This window comes from Eschrichtius robustus, chromosome 1 (genome assembly GCF_028021215.1).
Source record: "Eschrichtius robustus isolate mEscRob2 chromosome 1, mEscRob2.pri, whole genome shotgun sequence".
Classification (NCBI taxonomy): domain Eukaryota; kingdom Metazoa; phylum Chordata; class Mammalia; order Artiodactyla; family Eschrichtiidae; genus Eschrichtius; species Eschrichtius robustus.
The window spans coordinates 148735325-148757132 of NC_090824.1; the positions used below are offsets into that span (position 1 = coordinate 148735325).

The following is a 21808-nucleotide window of genomic DNA, read 5'->3' on the forward strand; positions in this document are numbered from 1 at the left end:
ACCTTAGCTGCGTTTTGTTTGTTTTTGTTTTTTAAAGAGGAAATGTGGAGCTTCCCTGGTGGCGCAGTGGTTAAGAATCCGCCTGCCAGTGCAAGGGACACAGATTCAAGCCCTGGGAAGATCCCACGTGCCAGGGAGCAACTAAGCCCATGCACCACAACTACTGAACCTGTGCTCTAGAGCCCGCGAGCCACAACTACTGAAGCCCAAGCGCCTAGAGCCCGTGCTCCACAACAAGAGAAGCCATAGCACTGAGAAGCCCGCACGCCACAAAGAAGAGTAGCGCCCACACACCGCATCGAAGAGTAGCCCCCACTCGCCGCAACTAGAGAAAGCCCGCCCGGCAGCAAAGAAGACCCAACGCAGCCAAAAATAAATAAATATATTTTAAAAAATAAGAGGATATGTGTAAAATTTAAAATCCATCATAGAGAATCCGGTTCTCAAAACCTGTCTTCAGAAATCCATGGCACTTTTATGGACAGACTATGTTAAAATATTGACAAAGATTCAGATTAGAGATACTGACTGTCCACATAGACTGTAAATACAAGAGCATTAACATTACCTACTATTTCTTCAACATACATTAAATGCGGGTAGTGTTAGTAGCTTGGACATTAAGTATAGCTTTTTTTTCAGGTTAGAAACTAGTGGCAGGGAACAAGGTAACTGAATTCACGGTTCATTCTCCAAGCGTGCACGTCTCAAACGGCTCCTGAACTGTTTATTCTATACGTGCTCGCTCCTACCCACACAGCGGCGCGAACAAAGATACAGTGTGAATTGGGCAGACGCAGGCAAGGTAGCCGGTGAGGTCCGCCTGGCTGAGGGCTGGGCATGGGGAGTGGGGTTTATCTGAAGACAGTCTATGCAGGAGGAACGAGTGGTTCGTGGAGAGTTTGCGGACCAAGAAGTCCCTTCTTAAAAATCCCTCCTAAGATTCACGCTACCGATGCATCTTGCAGAACGGGACAGCCGGCAGGCACGGCCCCTCCGAGGGGATACCCTCGGGCCGGTGCTGGGCGCCGCTGCTAGGAGTCCGAGAGCTGGCCGGCGGCTGTGTGGTCGCCGAGAGGCTAACGGGCTGCCGGGCGCCGCGGTGCAAGCCCCCGCCGGCGCCGAACCCGGCCCCACGCCCCCTCCACCCGGGCGGCCTGGCCGCAGACCGCGCGGGCGCGGCCGGGCGGGGCGGCACGGCGCGGGCTCCACGCCCGCCCAAAGGGTTGATTTTTTTTTTTTTTTTTTGGTCAAACTTTGGCCACGTGAACCGCCCTCCATTCACTTTTGCGCCAATCGGGCGACGCGGACGGATCCCGAGAGGGGCCAGGCTCCGCCGCCGCCGGGGCCGCTTCATAACGCGCCGTGCGTGACGTGAGGCACTCCTGTTGCAATGGCGAGCTAAGCCGGAGGATGTGCTGTGGAGGCGCCGGCCACGAAGAGGACCGGGGCGGGCGCAGCGCCAGCGGAGCCGAGCCAGCTGGGGGACGAGGGCTGGGCGGGACGGGGGACCGGACTCAGCTGCCACTGCTGTCGCCGTTGCGCTGGCCACTTGCCCCGGAGCGCGAGCGGGAGGAGCCGCCGCCGCCTCGCGCCCGAGCCGCCGCCGGCGCGCGTCGGGCATGGTCCCTTCTTAAAGGCACAGGCCGCGGCTGTGGGGGTGGGCGTGCGGAACAAAGCGCCGGCGCGGGGCCTGCGGGCGGCTCGAGGGCTGCGATGGGCACGGCGGGCCCGCGGCGGCCTCGGCGCTGCCCGGGCCGGGCCTCGAGGCGCTAGGGCGGGCTGGCCTCTGCGGGCGGGGGCGGCGGGCTGAGGGCGCGCGGAGCCTGCGGCGGCGGCGGCGGCGGCCCGGCGGGCGGAGCGGCGCGGGCATGGCAGTGCGCGGCCGGCGCGCCTGGCTCAGCGTGCTGCTCGGGCTCGTGCTGGGTTTCGTGCTGGCCTCGCGGCTCGTCCTGCCCCGCGCCTCCGAGTTGAAGCGAGCGGGCCCACGGCTCCGCGCCAGTCCCGAGGGCTGCCGGCCCGGGCAGGCGGCCGCGGCTTCCCATGCCGGCGGGGAGCGCGGGGATGCGCGCGGGGAGCAGCTCTGGCCGCACGGCAGGGCCCAGGACGGCGGCCCGCACGACAGCAACTTTCTCTTCGTGGGAGTCATGACCGCCCAGAAATACCTGCAGACCCGCGCGGTGGCTGCCTACAGGTGAGCCCCTGGTCTCCGGGCACCGCCTCCTGCATCCAGCATCCCAGCGGACTGCCCAGCGGGTCCACCTGTGGCCCGTGGGATCGGGGTGCCCCGCGGGCGATGTCGGGCATTGGCAGCAGAGGTCAGAGGCGGGATGGTGAGCGCAACGCTCAGAAGGAAGGGCTTTGGGGTCAGACGGACCAGGGTGGCCCCTCTGGGTGTGGTCCTCACCCTGACTTTCTGCAAGGGACTTCATCTTTTCTTGTCCGAGTCCTCGCCTTTGTTAAATGAGCCCGAATGAACATTTCCCTCGTAAGGTTGTTGGGAAAACTTAGCACAGTACTTGTGATAGTGATGGCAGTGGGGATTACTATTTGAGCCTCTGAAATCTTCACCTTTAGCTTTGTAGAACTAGAGCCGATGTTAAGTTAATCTAGTTAGAGTCCTTCCACTTGTAGGTTTCACTGTTGGAATCATTTCGGTAAATGGAAGCGGGTACCCATTGTACTCTCAACCCCACCAGTCTGTTGAATAATTGGAAAGAGAACCTTTGGGAAAAGCAGTTACTGGCCCATGGTAGATTTGGTGTTAACTAGCCCAGTTGAGTGATGTGTGTGTTATCCGGTATCTGGGCTCTGGTTGGCCATATGAGTCAGAAAAGTGGCTGGAATCACGTTCAGGATTAACAAAGGGATTAGCCAAAGTAATCTTTAGAAGCGAGAAAAAGAGATGATTTTGGAATGGCAGATTTGTATTGGAATGAACTTGAGGTAGAAGAGGGATGTAGATTCAATAAAGGGATTTAATGGAAACCTTATATGTGTGAAGTACAGAAATGCTTACTCTACAGATAAGATTTGGGATTCATCCAGCCACAGAGCAAACCAATGCACGGGAGGTCATCTGGGAATGAACTCTTAGAGCAGTCATTGCTGAGCAAGGCCAAGCTGGTTGCTGTTGGTTCTTAATTTATAACCAATATCTTCTTTATAACTTCAGCTTTTAACTCTAGTTCTGGTCTAAATTTTCGGGCATTAGATGTTGTGAGGGGAAAAGCATATATGGATCTCCCTTCCTTTAAGGGGGGAAGTAAAGGACTGAAAAGGAAGATGAAAGAGCAGTAGAGAATGTCTGCCCTTTCAGTGCATTGATTCCTCATTCCTGTGTGTTTCCATTAGGATCTTGTTTAAGTTCAGAGCCCAGGTTCTGCCAGCGAGGGTCCTGAGTGCCTGAAAAGGTTAGAAAAGGTAGCATAAATTTGACTAAGATCGTGATTTGGGAACCCGCAGATCAAGGTTTTCTCCCAGATCTATCATAAATTATCTGGAATTTTATACGAATTGTGTTTTTTGTTGTTTTTTTTGCATTGAAGTATAGTTGTTTTACAATGTTTCAGGTGTACATGTGCTTTTTGAAAAAAGAAATGTCTACATCAGAAAATGAGGATGAGCTGTTGACAGCATGATTTTGAAAGTAAATCTGCATGACTCCAGTTTGGTGACAAGTCCTTTGAAATCACAACTTTGGGACAGTTACCAAAGTAGTTTGTTCAGATAGTAAACGGTGTGATTCCCTGCCCCCCAAACAAATACATGTTCATAGATACCAAATCAATATATACAGACTAGTAGGGGTCCTGGTACACCAGCAATACTCAGAAAATGTATGGCAAACTGGACTTACTATTTAACACCTGGGGATGATCTTTTCCCAAAGTCCATGCTTGAGGCTCTACTCTTGGCCTCCTTTCCAAATCTCCTACCTCATCTTTTTTGGAGGTAGGATTTTATCTCATTGTTTATTTTCTTTAAGGCAGTTAGGGAAAAGTAGAAACACAATTTGCCCTCTGACCCTTCTTTGTGGCAACTCTGCCTTTTTGATAAAACCCTTACCAGGAAATGGTGTATACTATTTAGTAATTCTGTCAGCTTTCCTGCATACCTTTTCCTGTATCTCTCTGATCTTAAGGAGTCATATTAGTTGGAGCCTGGGGGTGGACCTGCTTTGCTGGTTAAGGTCCTCTGCTTCTCAGCCTGTCAACCCTGTGTTTAGACTGGCTGCAGGGATGGCACAAGACAATTTTAGACTTCAGGAACTTTTGGGGAAGGCCAGAATTGGGATGGAGGTTATAGGATGTAACTTATGATTATGGCTTCACTGTGCTTTGCAGCCTGGGCCAAAAAGTCCACACTCAGCTCTTAAATTGGTAATTTCATGCAGTATACAAGTTGGCTTGAATCTTCTAGCACAAGGTAGATCTCTAGTTTGGCACTGAGTTTTACATCTCCCCTGAAAGGCAAATTCATTCTTTAGCTTAGAAAAAAACCTCAGTGTTTTTTGTTTTTGTTTATTAAAGTTAAATTATTGTTTGGCTTGTGGGTTGAAGGGGATGGCAGTGTTTTTAGTAAGATGGTACTATGATGTACTTTTATGCTAGGATATTGAAAATGTCAGAATTCAGATCTAGGGACTAGAAACTGTCTGAGATCCAGAAAGGAGCTAAAGCCTTCGAAAAATTCAAGGAGATACACTTGTCTGCACTAAAGTTGGTGCACTTTAATGATCGAAGAGCCCCATCATTACTGACTTTTACTTTTTAGACCTGCCATATGCTTACAGTGGGGGAGAGGGATCACCAAGAGATGTTAGCAGTGCAGTGACAGCTGAAAGCAGGCAAGAAACAGATTTTAACAAGCAGGCAAAACAAAACTCAAAGTGTAGCCCATCAGAGACAGGCCAAGGGTAACTCCCTCATAGGCACTGAGCAGATACCATAGCTGTTAAATTGACAGGAGTGATCCTGGTTCATCAGAATGTTCCCATACACTTAGGGTTTGTCCCTTTGTTCAGCAAATACATGCATGGCCCCTTGGGTCTGGACTCTGAGTGTTGGGGAACACAAGAGTGAAGATGCTTGTTCTCATGGAGCTTCTGCTCTAGTGGGAGGGACAGACACTAAAAAGAGGGTTTCAGCTAGTGATGGGTGGTGTGAAGAAAATAGAGCAGGGTAAGGGCAGGGTGGGGTGGTGTCTCTCTCTGTTAGGTTGTTGGGGAAGGCCTCCGAGAGTGTGGTGTTTGGGCCAAGATCTGATAATGAGGAGCCTTTGTGGGAATGTCATTGATGAGCGTGCTAGGCAGAGGGAAGAGTTGGTAAATTACAAGGCAGGAACCAGTTTGGAAAGGAACTTGAAGAAGGTCAATAAAAAGAGGATGAGGCCGATAGTGTCTGGTCTTATGGAATTTTACTCTAAGTGAATTAGAAATGCTTTGGAGGATTTAGATGGGAAAGGGAGGGCTTGCATTATATTCTGAAAAGTTAATTCTTGCTATTGTGTGGAGAATAGATTGTAGGGGAGTAAGGAGATGTTAGGAGATGGTCCAGGTGGAGATGAGCATGGTTGGGACTAGAGTGGTATTAATGGGGATGGAGAGAAGAGGATGGTTCCAGGATATATGCTGGAGCCAGAGTTGAAGATGTGTTCACAGAATGCTTGTGAGGGTTGAGGCAGAGAGGAATCAAGGATGACTTCTAGGATTTTGCCTTGAAAGAAAGGGTGGGTGTTGGTGTCATTTACTGAGATGGGAAAAACTAGAGGAGGAATAGATTTAGGGGGAAAGAGGTAAGTCAGCAGAGATCTGGTTTTGCACAGGAACAGGTGGATGTATCCTTAGCTTTATAAATGCAATGAATTTTAAAAAGAATTGAGAAAAGATTTATATCTGAAGTGATTACAGTGTGGGAGCTCTGAGATTGTCTTAAACTAAAATTCCCTTAGGGTTCTGGGTAGGGTGGTGTTCTACAAATAAACATATAAGATTTTTTTTTTTTTAACTCATCCACAAAGTATTTGTGTTCTAGGTAATTTCACTTTAAAATGGTACAGTGATTCCTCCAAAGTTATTATGCTGGTTAATGACAAGTTCATCAGAATCCCTGGCTGGGTTCCTTGTGTCTTTTGTTATTAGCTGCAATTTGTATTTTTTCCATATTTTTTCTTTTTTCTTAGTTACATCGTTTGATATACAGAAGTTAGATGTCCATGTAGTTCAGTCTTTTCCTTTCTGGTTTTAGGGTTGTTCTCCCCATAAGCTCAGATAGTTTATTGCCCTGGAGAAGTTTTTTTTTTTTAAGTAACATGTTTCTGATTCTAGAAGGGGTACAAATCACCTCAACCTCATTTTTACCCCAAATGATACATTGTCTCAGCACCATCTGTTGAATAAGCTCCCATTTCCCTACCAATTTGAAATGCCATCTTCATCATACTCAAAATTCCTGGGTATGTTTTTGGACCTGCTCTTTTGTTTCATTGATCTTTCTGTCTTTTCTTGTGCCAGTACTACCTGTTGAAGTTATTGGAGGTTGAATAATATTTTAATATCCGGTACACAAGTTCTCCTTTGTTACTCTTCTGTTTCAAACATTTCTTGGCTATACTTACCTGTTCTTGCTAGGAGAGTTTTGGTGCTAGATTTTTTTTTTTTAAATTAATGGTTTGATAAAAAAGAAAAAGCATTCATATTTAGCTCTTTAGTCCATTTTTGTGCCCAGAACACTAAGCTAATCCAACACCTTTTATTTATCTTGATTCTCGCTTCCCTTGCGCTGAAGACGGGAAACTGTTTTGTTCTTTCTCAGAAGAAAGAGGTGATGGTTCCCCTTCTTTGCCCCAGGAGTGATAAAGGGCGCTATTAAAGATTAGCATCAGTCTATAGGGAACTGTGGGAAGAAAAGTTGAGAAACACTAGCTTTAGATATAGGAATCTTATTGCAAAATGTTGTTTTATCAGTTAATGGCCTCTTCCTAATGCTTTAAATGAAGGTAGACTGTTCCTTTTACCAACCTTAATGAGCAGATCTCAGAGTTCCTTCTTTCTTGAACTCAGTAAACCATGTTTATCTTGAACCAGTTTAGAGCAAGGCTTGCTTTCTCAGATAGAATTCAGGTTGGCAAAAAAATTACTGAAAGGCTTCTATAATCCAAATAATCAACCTGTAAGTGAACTTTTGGGGCACAACCCATTTCATGTTATAAATTACCTGTATAAGAAAACTGGTGAAAATTGTGGTCCTGAAAATGACTTTAGTATTATATGTCATGGTTCCAGATCCTGATGGTCTCAAACAGAGTATTCCAAGGATAGTTGTAGTTGTCAGTAGAAGAGTATACATGATTGTGTTTTTATTGCATTGGCAATTTCACTTTTCCCCATCCATTAATTAAGCTGCAGTTTTTGAAAATAGATTAATAATTCCATTCCTGCAGAGTTCATCATCTAGGGAAGGAAACAAACAATACTATTGAGTGATAGGGCTCACAGGGTGCCTGGACTAATTACTGTGTGGGTACAGAAGAAAGAGGCCTGCACTGACTTATGAAGGGGATCGAGGTGGATCTCACTCACATTCTTACCCCTCTTCCCTTGCATAGTCTTGAAGGATGAGCCGGAGTTTTTGAGGCAGAGATGACAACAGGTTCCTGGAAATGTGGAACAGCAGGAAGTAGTGAAGGGATGATGAGAAAGGGCTGGGATCTGAGAGCTAGTAATTCCATTAGAAACTTTTCCAAAGGAATTTAAAGATGTGCTCAAGGATGTATGTTATGAAGTGGAAATTGCAAGTATCTTTGGTGTCCTGCATTAGGAGCTATGGACCATAATTGATTTCACTAATTTGTCCATACTGTGATCTACTTCTCTAACCTTAAAAAATGATGTGGCCACAACACTGTAAAGCAACTATACTCCAATATTAAAAAAAAAGAGAGAAAAAAAAAAGATGTGGCTGAAATGTGTTTATTGGAATGAAGGGAGGTTCATAACATATCCAAGTGAGAGTAGGTTTTAAAATTGTATGCCCAGTATGAGACCATTTTAAAAATCAAATGAAATAAATGTTTGTGTTTGTGTGACATAGAAAAGAAAATGTAAAAGAATATACATACCACGATGCTGAATGATTTTTCATATTGGCACTTTCCTGTATTTTTGAGTTTTTCTACAGTGAACGCTTTGTAATAAAGCTACATAACTACAGTTAAAAAAGAAAAAGGAGGTGACAGCTCTTGGGAGGAAATGTGAGTGAAGTTTTGAGCGTGTTAAATTGTAAGTACCTGCAAGACTGCTGAGCATAGATGGCATGTTGGCCCTGGGTTCCCTGGGGTTTCAAGTCACGGTCATTCTTGTTTCAGTAAATGACAGTTACTCCTGCCCCAAAATGTAGGGTTAACACATGTATTTGGTTATTGTAACTGTATTTCCTCAGTTACTATAACTTCACCCTTCCAGGTGATACTTGGGAGAATCAGGTGACAGCGTTTTTAATGTGAGGATTTTTGTATATTCATATAAGTATTCAGTGCCTTCATCTATTATTGTCAGTGTCTTTTTGGCTTCTGGTTCTGGATAGAATTGGAGGAACAAGAAACTAAGTTACAGTGTAAAAGTAGTGAAACTGTTCGTCTCACCTTAATTCAGTGTCATTTCCTGAAGCGTTCAGGGCTGCTATATTTTTTCTGTAGTTGAGTACATTTTTCTGTGAATGATTAAAAATAAGGTGTAGACTGCTCTGATTTGATGTGAACTCTGGGCTTGCAAAACCCGAGAATTATTGAAAATGTAGATACTAATGCCATTAAAATGATTGTCTTGTAAATTGAACCTAGGTGCTGATTTTCTGTTAAACTTTGTTCTGTGTGTTTCCAACCTAATACCAGAAAATAATTGGGCAGGATTTAGAGTGGCAGAGGGACCCACACATGGAATGAGGGTTTCAGAAAGTAACGTTTGAATGAAGTCTTCTGGCCTTCGAAACCAGCCCAAACTCTGAAGGTGTCCTTGACAGGCAGGTCTCAGCCAGGCAGACAGAGTGGGAGGAGGTGGCTGAAGTGGGTGTAAGCCTTCTCTTATTATCTCTGACGACTGTTTTCTCAGCCTTAGCAGTAGAGGTGGGACTGCAGAACAAATATGGGCAGACAGGTGTGGGGATGAACAAGCCAGTAGGCTGGCCAGTGGAGGTGTTGGAGTCAGACCCCACTTGCGTCCTGGTTTCCACATCTGTTAGCCTTGTGATCTCGGGCAAATTACTTACCTGGCTCTGAGCCTCAGTCTTCTTATCTGTAAAACGTGGGTATCGGTGCCTCTCACACCTTGTGGAGTTGTCATAAGGTTGAATCTGATGCCCTCAACACACTGCCCTGCACGCCATGACTCCTTTTGGGTGTTGGTGATTGGGAAGCTGCCTTGATGCCAGGGAACACCTCAACAGAGGAAGAAGACTGGCTTGCACAGGAGTTGGCTGTGGGTTCAGGGTGGTTTTATTGTTTACATTAAACAACACTGGTTTTTTTTTTCTTAGAATTATATTTGAAAACTAATTTTGTTTATGCATGATTAAGAATTAGTTGTGTATTTACGCTTTTAAGTGTACAGCAGCAAAATATAAACTATCAGTGTATGCAAAGTAGCTCTCTAAGACTTGAAGCTTTGGAAATGGACCACAAGATCGGAATTTGCCTTCTGCTGCTAACGCTCCAAATTTTAATTCTTGTGTTTCAAAGAGAGCGTATTTGTGGTCTCTTTGTTGATGAGTATTTCTATTGTTTGCTGTGAACCTAGGCTCAAAGGGCAGGTTGCTCTTAGCTGTTAATACCTTGGAACTGCCTCCTGGGCTAGTGCCCAGGCCGTTGTTGAGGTGGGAAGCTGTAATCCACCCTCCAACATCTTTACTGGGGGAAGGGGGCAGGAAGGCTCTTTAATGCTTGCTTTTACGTTAAGTCTAGTTTTCAGGATTAATGGTAAGGAGTCTAATTTGATTTTTCCTTTAAAAATTTTTCCCAACATTTATGATCCCCGTTATATATTTCCCCACCTACTTCTAAAAAGAATTTGAGATTGCTCATATCATAAGGTCATATCCAGTGAGACAGTTAAAAATTTTTAAAGAGGAAGCCACATATCCGGAAACCACATACACGGAAGGGGGAACCTGCAGCTAAGTACCCTGACTGCAGTACTCCTGGAGCTAATGGGCTGAATAAGGCTTGTATATCCTGCCGGGGGCATTCCTTCAGTTCCAGGAAAGGCCTTGAGTCCTCACTGGGTAGACTGTCTGGGAAGACCTCAGTTCTCCCAGGCCCGTGGCTGCTCTGACTGGCAGTATAGAACTGTCCTGCGTGTACTTTTTTGGGAGGATGAGCTAAGATTGCTGCTCCATCACATGGTGCCTCCTATAAGGGTACTCAATACATTTGCTCCGTTTCTCTACCACAGATGCAGGGGAGAAACTTCCCTGAGGTCTTAGTATCTGGAATCATTATGTCACTTAACCCTGAACAGTGAGACACAGTCTTGTGACTTCTCTTGGTTGTCTGCTGGAAGGCTTATAACTGAATTTGGCCCCGTGTTAACAGACATAGAGGCCACGTGACAACAGATAGGTTTCCCCCCCCCCCCCCCGTCCCCCAGCTCACTGGCTCTGCCTGGCCGTGGGTGTAGAGGTGGGTGGGCAGCCCCTACCCTGATTTTGCCCTCCCTGCTACAGGCACCACCTTCATGCCTTGCTCCAACTTTCCAACTTTTGTTTTTCTTTCGCTTAATTTTCTTGTTTATTCTTTTCATCCTGTGTGCATTTTGGTTAAGTTGTCTTAAATCCTTTCTGTAATAGGGAATAATATAAATGTATACATTTAATTTCTGTTATCTATCAGTTCTGCAGGGGAAAACTATATTCTCCCTTCCTTCCTTGACTACAAATTCTGAGGTGATTTGATCATATGAGTCTTTTCAAACTTAACCACTGTAACCATCAGACCACATATGTAATAGTGATTTGAGGGGACTCACAGAAAATCTCCCCTTCTTATTTATAAAGCTTATTGTCACTATTAAAGTTTAGAAAATGTGAAAGAAAGTACTCAATCTTACTCCATTTTTCTTTTAGTTTTTTCCATTGATTAGAGTAAAAAAAATATTTTTATTACACAAGTAAAATTATCTGTTAAATATTTTTATTTCTTTGGATGGTTTTTAGTTTAAACCTTTCTCCTGGATTTAAAAATTTTTTTTTCCCTAACTCTATTTGTTGTAGAAAACATGAAGAAAAGTAAATCCCTTCTGATCCTCTATCCAAAAATAACCATAGTAAACACTTTGGTGTAGAGTTGTACTTTATTTTATTTTGTATGTGTACTTTTGTTCCCTTATTAATCCATATCACAAGTATTCTATTGTCTGCTTTTAAAATTTACCTGTATATTATGAATGTGTACCCAGGACAACAGTCATGCTGTAGATGTGGTTTCGTGCAGAAATGTATTTTATGTAGTTTTTCTTAAAATGACATGAATAGAAATGGAGACTGTTATTAAATCCTAACTCAGCAAAGGCAATCCTCAGCGAAGCTCATGTCCAGCTGCATGACTTAACTGTGATTTAGCTTGGTATAGGGTCAGTGTTTAGAAGCCTGGAGGAAAGGAAGGTTATTAGCTTGGCACTCTCAGATTTCAGTTGTTTTATCTGTGCTTTAGCAAGAGTTGGTTATCAGTCCATTGAAAAGTGAGCTTTCCGGCAGGGGCCCTTGCAAATGTTCTGTGGTTTCAATTAAGTGAGAGCTCTTTGCTCCCAGTTACAAACGTGTTGATGGCAAAGTTGACATTTGCTTATGAAAATTAAGGAGGCTGACCTGTTCTGTCTCAGAAGGGGGGCCAGTTTGCTTCTTCAGTACCAGTTCCCTCATTTCTTTGAAATTATTGATGTCCTCCCCCTGGCTTCCCCAGGGTGGTGAATCATGATTTATGTTCCAGAACTGTTTATGGAGCTATTTAAGCTAAAGGTACCCTAAGTAAAAAGATCATAATTTGTCAAGATTGAAGGATTTACAAAAGCTCCATATTAAGAGACTTCCCTCAAATCAGCAGTCATTTAAGAACAGAAAAAGGCAACATGAGGTTTTTCCTTGGGTTACCTGAAAAGGAAAAGATAATAATCAGTGGAGTTACCTTAAAACTGTAGAGAGGCTTTTAAAGATGGTTTGAGGTTAGATTGTCTGTTTTTAAAATTAACTGGTTGCTCTTCCTGGACAAATTACACCATTTCAGGTTATAGTTCAAGTATTAATCACATCACTGATGGTTGTACTGCTAGTGCTTCCATCGCTATATTCTATCTGGGGTGGCACATAGGAAGCAGAGCCAGACAAAATGAATTTTGATCCTCAGTCTAATATGAAAGATTCTGGTGTTTTAAGTGAGAACACTTTTAAAGTTTAAAGTCTTTTTAGACTTCTACCCTGACATTGTCTTGAGATTGATAGTATGATAGAACTCTGTTATATAGCTTGAGTGTCAAGTTTTTAGCCAGAAATAAGAGAAGCAGCATTCTTCACAATGCCTTCACTCTGGTGTGTAATCTTGAGACTGACTATTCCAAGTTCAGCCCACACTTTCCTGTCTCCCTCATTTTTCTTGCAGTACCTTATTTTATTTGCAAACTCTTGTCTTCCCTAATAAGTCACACTTATGTAATGCTTACCTCATGCCAGGCTGACTTCTAAGCACTTTTAGATGTAATAATCCATTTAACCCTCACCACAACCCTATAAGGCAGGTACTATTATTATCCCCAGTTTACAGATAAGGAAAGTGAGTCACAGAGTAACTTGCCCAAAGTGAAGCCAGGATTTTCACCCCAATAGCCTGATTCCAGAGTCCATGCTCTTAACCATCACACACTGTATTGTGTGTCAAGAACAGGTTTTTCCTCTGAATGTAAGCATTGTCTTACCGACCCCGTATCCCAAATAACCCCATGATGCTTTAGGATTTTAATGGCTTCTGGAGTTGACTTACTTTAGTACTACTTTGAATGTGGTATGTATTATTAATCACAGAAGCAGTTGGGTAGAAGCTAAAGCTAAGTTGATTTTATTCACTACCCTTTTAAAATCAGTTGTAAGATACTACAGACTATTTTGTTTACAGTTATTTCAGAAGTACCATGAACGGTAGTATATTTCAACTCCAGCATGTCTGTGGATTTTACCTCTTAATAATTATATTCTGGTTGTGTTTTGATTAGGTTGCTTTCTTTCTGCATGTAGGAATGTTAGTGTGCCTCACCTGGAAATTTCTCAAAGATAAGAGACAACTGGTTTCTTGCCCTTTTGCGTGCGCACGCTCATATATATGCACGGCATCTTTAAGTCCCTTATTTCACACGGGTGAGCAGTATTTATTGAACTCTATTACATGCCAAGGACTGAAATTATTTATGTTTTTGAAGAATTGTTCTGCCAAACAAAAATCATTTCTACATGAAGGGAGGAATAAGGGGCTTCTTGACTTGGATGGGGGATCTTCTTGGTATAACTTCGTTATCACTGACATCCCCAGACTGGGAAATTGTCTCCCTCCTGATGATGGTGCTATGTCAGAAGAGTGCATTTAAGTTATATTTTATGTAGGTTGGGGTTCATTCCCATTTTAAAATGGACTTTTCTCTTTACAGGAGGGGTTGATTTCTCTTTAAATTAATTGCCTCGTTCCTACTATGTTTACATCCCTTTTTTCAGGAGCAAATCCTTTGTAAAAATGAAGTACAGTACCTGGTATAGCATCTGTAGTCCCATCAGGTTTCATTATGCCGAATTCTTTGTTAAGGGTTCTGTAAATGGCATAAGACATGTAGGTCCATTTAAAATCCATAGGCATTAAGGAAAAAAAAATTACAACTACTGTATTACATCCATTCTAAGATGCACTTATTTTTTTCACATTTTAACATCTCTGAAGTGAGGATGCATTTTACAGTTGCTCTCATCATGTGATTATGATTGGCTATACAGGCATACCTCGGAGATACTGTGGAAGTTCCAGAGTGCTGCAATAAAGCAAATATCCCAATAAAGCGAGTCACAATTTTTTTTTTGGCTTCCCAGTGTATATTAAAATTATGTTTATGCTTAACAGACTGTGGTCTGTTAAGGTGCAATAGCATTATGTTTAAAAAGCAATGTACATATGTTAATTTTAAAATACTTTATTTCTAGACCTTTCTCACCTTCTGAGATGGCCCACATTCTGTCTGTGGAGTGTGTTTCTCTCTAAATAAATTCACTTCCTACCTATCACTTTGTCTCTCACTGAATTCTTTCTGCGATGAGACGTCAAGAACCTGAGTTTCATTAAGTCCTGAAACCAGGAAAAAGCTGAGAAGCAGACCTGGGACCCGGGATTGCTCAGACCACCTTAAGTCAGCCTCACGACCCCAGCTACTCTGGAAATTGCTTTCTCCGTGGTGGTTGGCTGGGTGCACCAGCCAATCTGCCTGTGGCGCTCCCACATGGGTCCGTGAGGTCACAGTGAGCACTGGCCAATGGGGATCAAGGAACCGGCAACCAATGGCAGAAGGTGCTAGGATCTGCTGGGCCAATGGGAAGGCAGTGAGGCGCTCCCGGCTGGGTATGGAAAACGTGGCTCCCGCTCCCTAAGAGAAGCTGAGACCTTCGTGGTCACCTGATCCTGGCGGGTTGGGGGGACTCCGGCTCGGTTAGTATCCAGAGAACAGGGAAAAGCGAGCCACCAAAAAAAAAAAAAAAAACAAAAAAGTTTATTTCTAAAAATACCATTATCTGAGCCTACAGAGCCTACCATCAGCCTCTTTTTGCAGTAGGAACATCAAAGATCACCATAACAGACATAGTAGTAATGAAAAGTTTGAAATATTGTGAGAGTTAAAATTGTGACAGAGACATGAAGTGAGCAAATGCTGTTGGAAAAATGGCGCCGATAGACTTGCTCCTGCAGTGGCTTCCTGCTGCTTTAAGCATAAAGGCCCACATCTCTGGAGGGTTGCTAGGCCTTGCAGTTTTCCCCCATCAAGACAGCCCCCCACACACACACACACTCTGGGTCTGCTTCTCATCCTTGATGTCACCAGCCTCAGGGAAGCATTCCCCGCTCCGTGTGTGGTTGGTGTCCTTTGTTTGCTCACCTTTCTTGGATAAATGTACGTCTGGCCTCATGTCGACTCCACATCAGCGGCAGGGTCTGTGTTTTGCTCACCGCTGCATCCCCGTGGCCTGATGCATACTTGGCACTTGATGAGCATTCCAAGAAAATGTGTTGAATGAACAATTTTTTTTTTTTTAATTTTTTGTTTTAGCGGAGGAGTTTGTAGGTAGGGAGTTGGTAGTATCAGAGAATTAACCTGAATATCTAGACTTGGTGCCTTGGCAATTTGGTTTTCAGCCATAGCTAAAACATAGTTATCCGGGAAATATTTTAATACTTCATCATTCTTTTTCATTGGGATTCTTCTGAAAATGAGTTAGGACTTTGCAATATCCGGTAGTGTGGGCTTCCGTTAAGGGGAAGCTTTTTATCATCCTTTTGAATGTACATTCAAAGTGATTCAGCATGAATCAAGATATGGGAATTTATGGAAATGGGAAGCCTGGAATAAACTGTTCCCTCACTGATGTTTATTTTAATTCCAGAACATGGTCCAAGACAATTCCTGGGAAAGTCGAATTCTTCTCTAGTGAGGGTTCAGACACATCGATCCCAATTCCAATAGTGCCACTACGGGGAGTGGACGACTCCTACCCACCCCAGAAGAAGTCTTTTATGATGCTCAAGTACATGCATGACCACTACTTGGACAAGTATGAATGGTTTATGAGAGCAGACGATGATGTTTACATCAAAGGAGACCGTCTGGAGAATTTTCTGAGGAGTTTGAATAGTAGTGAACCCCTCTTTCTTGGGCAGACAGGACTGGGCACCACGGAAGAAATGGGGAAACTTGCTCTGGAACCTGGTGAGAACTTCTGCATGGGGGGCCCTGGTGTGATCATGAGCCGGGAAGTTCTCCGGAGAATGGTACCACACATCGGCAAGTGCCTCCGGGAAATGTACACAACCCACGAGGATGTTGAGGTGGGAAGGTGTGTCCGGAGGTTTGCAGGGGTGCAGTGCGTCTGGTCTTATGAGGTAAGAACAGAAGAAAATCTCTTGATTTTGTTACTAGTTCTGGACCAGTCATAGGAAACTATTAGTGATAATGTCCTCTTTAAGGCTTAAAAATTCATATTAAGTTATACATTTTTACCTTAGTTCTTTTAATTTGAATTCTCTGTTATTACTTTTTCTCTTGGTTTTTAGAACATACCTTATGTACTTTTGTCCTAAAATCTTAGTTAATAATGGCATTTGGGACCCAAAGAAAAGGGTTAATACAGGTCACAGTGATACTTTCATGATTTTCCAGAAGATTTATCTAATCTGACTTCTGATTTTGCAGATGTGATTATAAGAGTGTCCCTTTTCTCCCAAAGGTCTGACTTCTCTCATCAGGTCACGTTGACCGACACAGTTTAGAAACTTACATGTTTCAAATTCATAAAATGAGTAATGCTGTAAAACAGCCAATAGTATTTGGCTTTGCATTTATATTAAACCTTGACTTTTTTACAGTTGTTATGATCTGTGAGTTTGCAATATAGTTGTTCCTTTCAGAATAGGCAGTTTCCAACTTATATTGATACATCGGTGCCATTTTTTGAAGGAAACCTACTTGGGGATGTTTTCTCTTTAATAGTTCTGGAGAATATGAGTTAGCTTTTGACTTTTCTTTGTTTTTATTGGCAGATGTGCACCTCTTGCCTACAGTTGCAGGATGTGATATTAGTCAGAATGGAAAAAATGATTTAGGTTGTGTTGTGTTTAGATTGATACACTATTGATAGTTGTGAGGAGCAAAGGGAATTGCTAGACCTTTGCCCAAGAAAAAGAAATGCATTTTCAGATGTAAACTGTTAGCTTGTCTTCTGAGTTAATTTTCTAAAGTGCTTGTGTGAAGAAATGGTATTCTTGCCTGTACTTGCCTTTCTCCTAGACTTCTTTTTAAATGTCTCCTAATCACACTATTTCTTTAGTTTGAACTTTTAGGGAAGTGGACATTTTCGAGTATACAGGAAGTAGTCTTCATATAGTTTCCAGTTATAAAAGAAACATTTTAAATCCCAAATGTGATCTGAGTGAACACTCTAATCTCTTTGTGTACCTCCCCCGCCTCCCCATGCATGGGCCATTGCTCACTGGATCTAGGGGGATTCTGTTTTCATGGATTTTTGCTGCTAGGAAAGCTGTTTGGAGATTTCGTGCAGTTTTAAGCACGATACAGCTGGCAGTATTCCTGCATTTTCCCCATCCTTAATTAAGTAGTTATAACCTTAACAAGTTTCATTATTCTTAAAATGTGTAATGCCTTGTGTATTTTGGAGTGCTTTATGCTGTCCCTGATCTCTGAGAAGCTAGCCTTCCTGCTAGAACTGCAGAGGATAGGCCTACCTTTGAGAGAGAATTTTTAAAAATCTGTTTTAGTGTTGTCATGCTGTTAGATCTTACACGCTGATAGATGGACGCCAACAGAGTCAGTACCTTGAGTTTATCAAGAACTCTGACCTAACATTAGTGCCAAGATAGAGTGAGAAAGTATTGTCCTGAGGGTGTAGGGGTTGGGAGACAGTTTTGGGGCTATTTCCCTTTATTATGATGTAATCGCCAAAGTTTTCTAAGGCCTGAAGTGAGGGTGCTGGGAATCATCCTGTCTGTACACTTGGAACTGCCGGTTAGACTTGACGCATCTGGTAAATGACCTTATTAGCTAAAAGGATCTGGTGGGGGAGGAAGCTCCTTCCCTGGGTCACTCCCTGTCCTTGCCCAGGATCTCCTGAGTCAGCTTCAGATGCTGTCGCTACTGCTTTGCATGTCTCTAAATGCCTGATGACACAGTTTTTTCTAGATACTGCTGGCTTGATCTCCACAGGGCTTGTACCAGATGACTCTCCTTTTGTGGGAGAATATCTTTTCCCAGAGTGTGGCTTGCAAATGTGGTATTTTTATTATATGCAAATTGTGAGTTTAAGTGTAGTCTAATTTATCATTCTTTTCCTGTGTGGTTTGTGCTTTTCATGTCTTAAGAAATTCTTCCCTTCCTTGGGTCACAGGAACTTTCTATACATTTTTCTATAAATTTAGTTTTGCCTTTCACATGGAGTTCATCCTTATCATTTTTAAGAATTCTATTGGGACATTTATCATTTTATTAGACCTTTGATTTCTTTTCCGTTTCCTTTTTTGTTCTAACAAAAAAGGCTTAAGAGATTCTAACCTAAGTCATCATTAGGATTTATCATTGTGTTCACCACTCAGGCGAGATTAATACCCTCATGTGGATGAGGAACTTTTATTAAACTTTCTGTAAATGTAGTTTCTCCATTAAGGCTCACATTATGAGAAATTATTGAGGTGGAATCTTATGTTAAAGACAATTATGTTAAGCTTTGGGTCTTGGAAGGTACTTATTTAACTCTATTATAAACCTAGCTAGAAGGTGTAATTTTTTTTTTTGCAAGTCCCAGATAATGTCTTGGGATTACACTTACATAATTAAAGTGGCTCCTCAGGAACAACTGTCATAATCAAAATCCAGATTCATTTCTAAGCTTGTTTTGACTATTTTCTTTTTTTTGTTTTTGGCCGCACCACACATCATGTGGGATCCTAGTTCCCCAACCAGGGATTAAACCTATGCCCCCTGCATTTGAAGCACAGTCTTAACCACTGGGCCACCAGGGAAGTGCCTGTTTTGACTATTATTGGTGGCTAATTATAAATACATGACTTTAAAAACTTTATTTGGAAATCATTTTAATTTCACAGGAACATTACAGGAAAAAAAAAAGTACAAGGAACATCCATATACCTATACCCAGAGTAACCTGTTATCGTTTTACTCCATTTGTGCTGTCATTTGCTTGACTGCCCCTCCACCCTCTTCCAGTACAGAGACATAGACTTACCTAACCACCATTTATGGGTAGCTTTCTTTGTGGCCCTTTACTTTAAATAATGTCAATGTATTTTGAGTACAAATAGAGAAATTCTCTTATACCACTACAGTACAGCTTAAGTAAATTTAACATAATGTTGTCTCTAGACTCAGTAAAGTCCTGGTAACAGCTCTTCCTTCTCCATTACAGGCTCCAGCCTGGGGTCTTGCATTTGATTATGTCTCTTTAATCTAGGATGTTTGCACAGCCTCTTTCTTTGTCTTTTATGACCTTGGCATTTTTGATAAGTGACTTTAAAAATTTCATTTTCATAATGAAAAAATGGGACTGCAATATGGTAACCCATTAGGTGGTTTTTAGTAATGCTTGTCAAGGCTTATTAAAATCTCCCACTGTGAGGACCCAGCAGCAGAGAGAGTGTGGGCCTTGAGACTGTTAATACTGGTGGAAAACAGGTAGGAGGAGCTGGCAGGCCTGACTCCCCTTTGTCACATGGGGTCAACATCACTAACTCAAGTTATACCAGTTTTTTTCTTTTTTTGAGAAACATTATTGAACAATTTGAAACAGTAATTTATTTTATTTAGGCAAATCTATGAAATATTATACTACTCTTTTAATAGGAGGGGACAAAAAGAAAGTTGACCTAAGTAATCTATTCACTTTATTTTTCTTTTCTTACTGAAGTATATATATATCATACCTTTGGAAAAGTGCACAGATCATAAATTAGTATAGAGCTCAATGGATTTTCACAAACTGGACACAGCTATGTAACCAGCATCCAGATCTTGCTTTTATTATTTTAACTCAATGTTTGACTAGGTAGAAAATAATCATTACTAATGAAAGTTTGCAACAAGCATAGATAGATTTGGCAACTTAAAAAAAAGTTTATCTTTTTAATAGCTAATGCTGTCACATAGTTCAGAATTCAAAAGTGCAAAGGGTTTACAAGGATAAGTCCTCCCACCTCTATCTCCAACCACTGGGTTCCCCTCGTGAGTCAGCCACCATAGTGCACCTTTACAGATACACCCTATGTGTATATAAGCAATTAAGTTTGTATATCTTCCCCCTTTTATATGAATGTTAGCATGTTTTACATACTATGCACATCTTGCTGGTTTTCACTTACATGTCTTGGAAGATTTTCCTTTCGGTACATAAAGAGCTTCATCTTTTTTTAATGGATATTCAGGCTATTTCCAGTTCTATTCAGCAGTGTTTCTAACCAGTCATTTATCCTAATGTTTCCCAGTCTTTTTTACATCATGGCACACGTGTTGAGGCAACTGCTTCGAGAGGGCTCCTGCTACCCCATCCCCTAACCACTCTACCCGCCCTCTGCAGACCCAAAGGGATTGTTATTTGGCACATCTAGAACTGTTTGGGATACACCAGTACACCAAGACACACCAGTTGTGATGTCTGAGTTAACCAGTTAGTATTTATTAAGGGGTCATTAATGGCCCCAGTACTGCCCTCCGAACTGGTAGGAAATTGCAAAAGAAGAATGAAAGATGAATGGCCTTTTTCTCCCTCAAAGGCTTTAGTCAAGTTGAGGAGACAAAAACATATATGTTCATGAAATAGTTTAAAAAAAACTTAAAGGTGTAAAACCTTGTGATGCTGATTTTAAATATAAAACAGAAGGGTAAGATCTATGATGCTCTTTTTTTTTTTTTAAATTTATTTATTTTTTAGCTGCATTGTGTCTTTTTTGTGCGCACAGGCTTTCTCTAGTTGTGGGGGCTACTCTTTGTTGCTGTGTGCGTGCTTCTCATTGCAGTGGTTTCTCTTGTTGCGGAGCATGGGCTCTAAGGTGCGCGGGCTCAGTAGTTGTGGCTCAGAGGCTCTAGAGAACAGGCTCAGTAGTTGTGGTGCACAGGCTTAGTTGCTCCGCGGCACGTGGGATCTTCCCGGACCAGGGCTGGAACCCATGTCCCCTGCATTGGCGGGCGGATTCTTAACCACTGTGCCACCAGTGATGTCCCTATGGTGTTCTTTTTATAGGAAGGCATATCACCAAGGGGAATTGGAGTTTAGAGCAAAATATGTGAAAAGAGAAGTTCTTCCTTATTAGTCTGACTGGCTTTTAAAGGAGTACTGAACATCCTTACATCAGAAGCCTGAGATTTTTTTCTTTAATCATAGAAGAAATAATGTTTCTTAACTGCTAGTTGTCTTAGAGCTGGTTTGTGTTATAGGGGTGCCTTCCTCATTCCTTTAGGCTGCCCATTAACCTTACCTGGCCAAGAACCAGGCAGGCCTCTAAATGGCTAGAATAGATGCTCAAATACTGAGCACTAATGCAGCCTGTTTCTTCGAGGCAGAGCCCTTCATGGTCTTATACTGAGCCTTATTCTTTTGTTCTGGCAGTTTGGTGGTTCAATTTCCAAGCCCCTGATAGATTAGAAGGGCAAATTAGCACCCCCAAAAAGGAGGCTACTATGTAAGGACTGTGTCAGCAGTGAGTGGGAAGGGCATGAAGGGAAGTGAAAAATAAGAGAAAGTAAGGCGGCTGTGAATAGCACAGCAGTCTAAGACCAATCACTGTGTTACTGATTTCTATCTAATTTCATTCCATATGGTTGGAGAACATACTTTGTATTATTTCCAATTTTTAAAAATTTATTGAGTCTTTTTTATGGCATCACATATGGTGTACCCTGGAGAATGTTCCATATGTACTGGAGAAGAGTGTGTATTGTGCTCTTGTTGTGTGGACTGTTGTCTAAGTCTAGTTGATTTTTATGTTGATCAAGTCTTCTCTT

The 21808-nt window shown here is 42.5% G+C and overlaps 1 protein-coding gene across 1 annotated transcript in view; it reads left to right on the plus strand.

Annotated features, from left to right (window-relative positions):
* The first annotated feature begins 1855 nt into the window (after positions 1-1855).
* CHSY1 (chondroitin sulfate synthase 1) overlaps positions 1856-21808 on the plus strand; it is a 74923-nt gene continuing 54970 nt past the window's right edge. The window contains exons 1-2 of the mRNA XM_068556661.1: positions 1856-2194; positions 15672-16167. Of these exons, the coding sequence (XP_068412762.1) occupies positions 1872-2194; positions 15672-16167 (819 nt within the window). The 5' untranslated portion in view covers positions 1856-1871. The remainder of the gene's footprint in view (positions 2195-15671; positions 16168-21808) is intronic.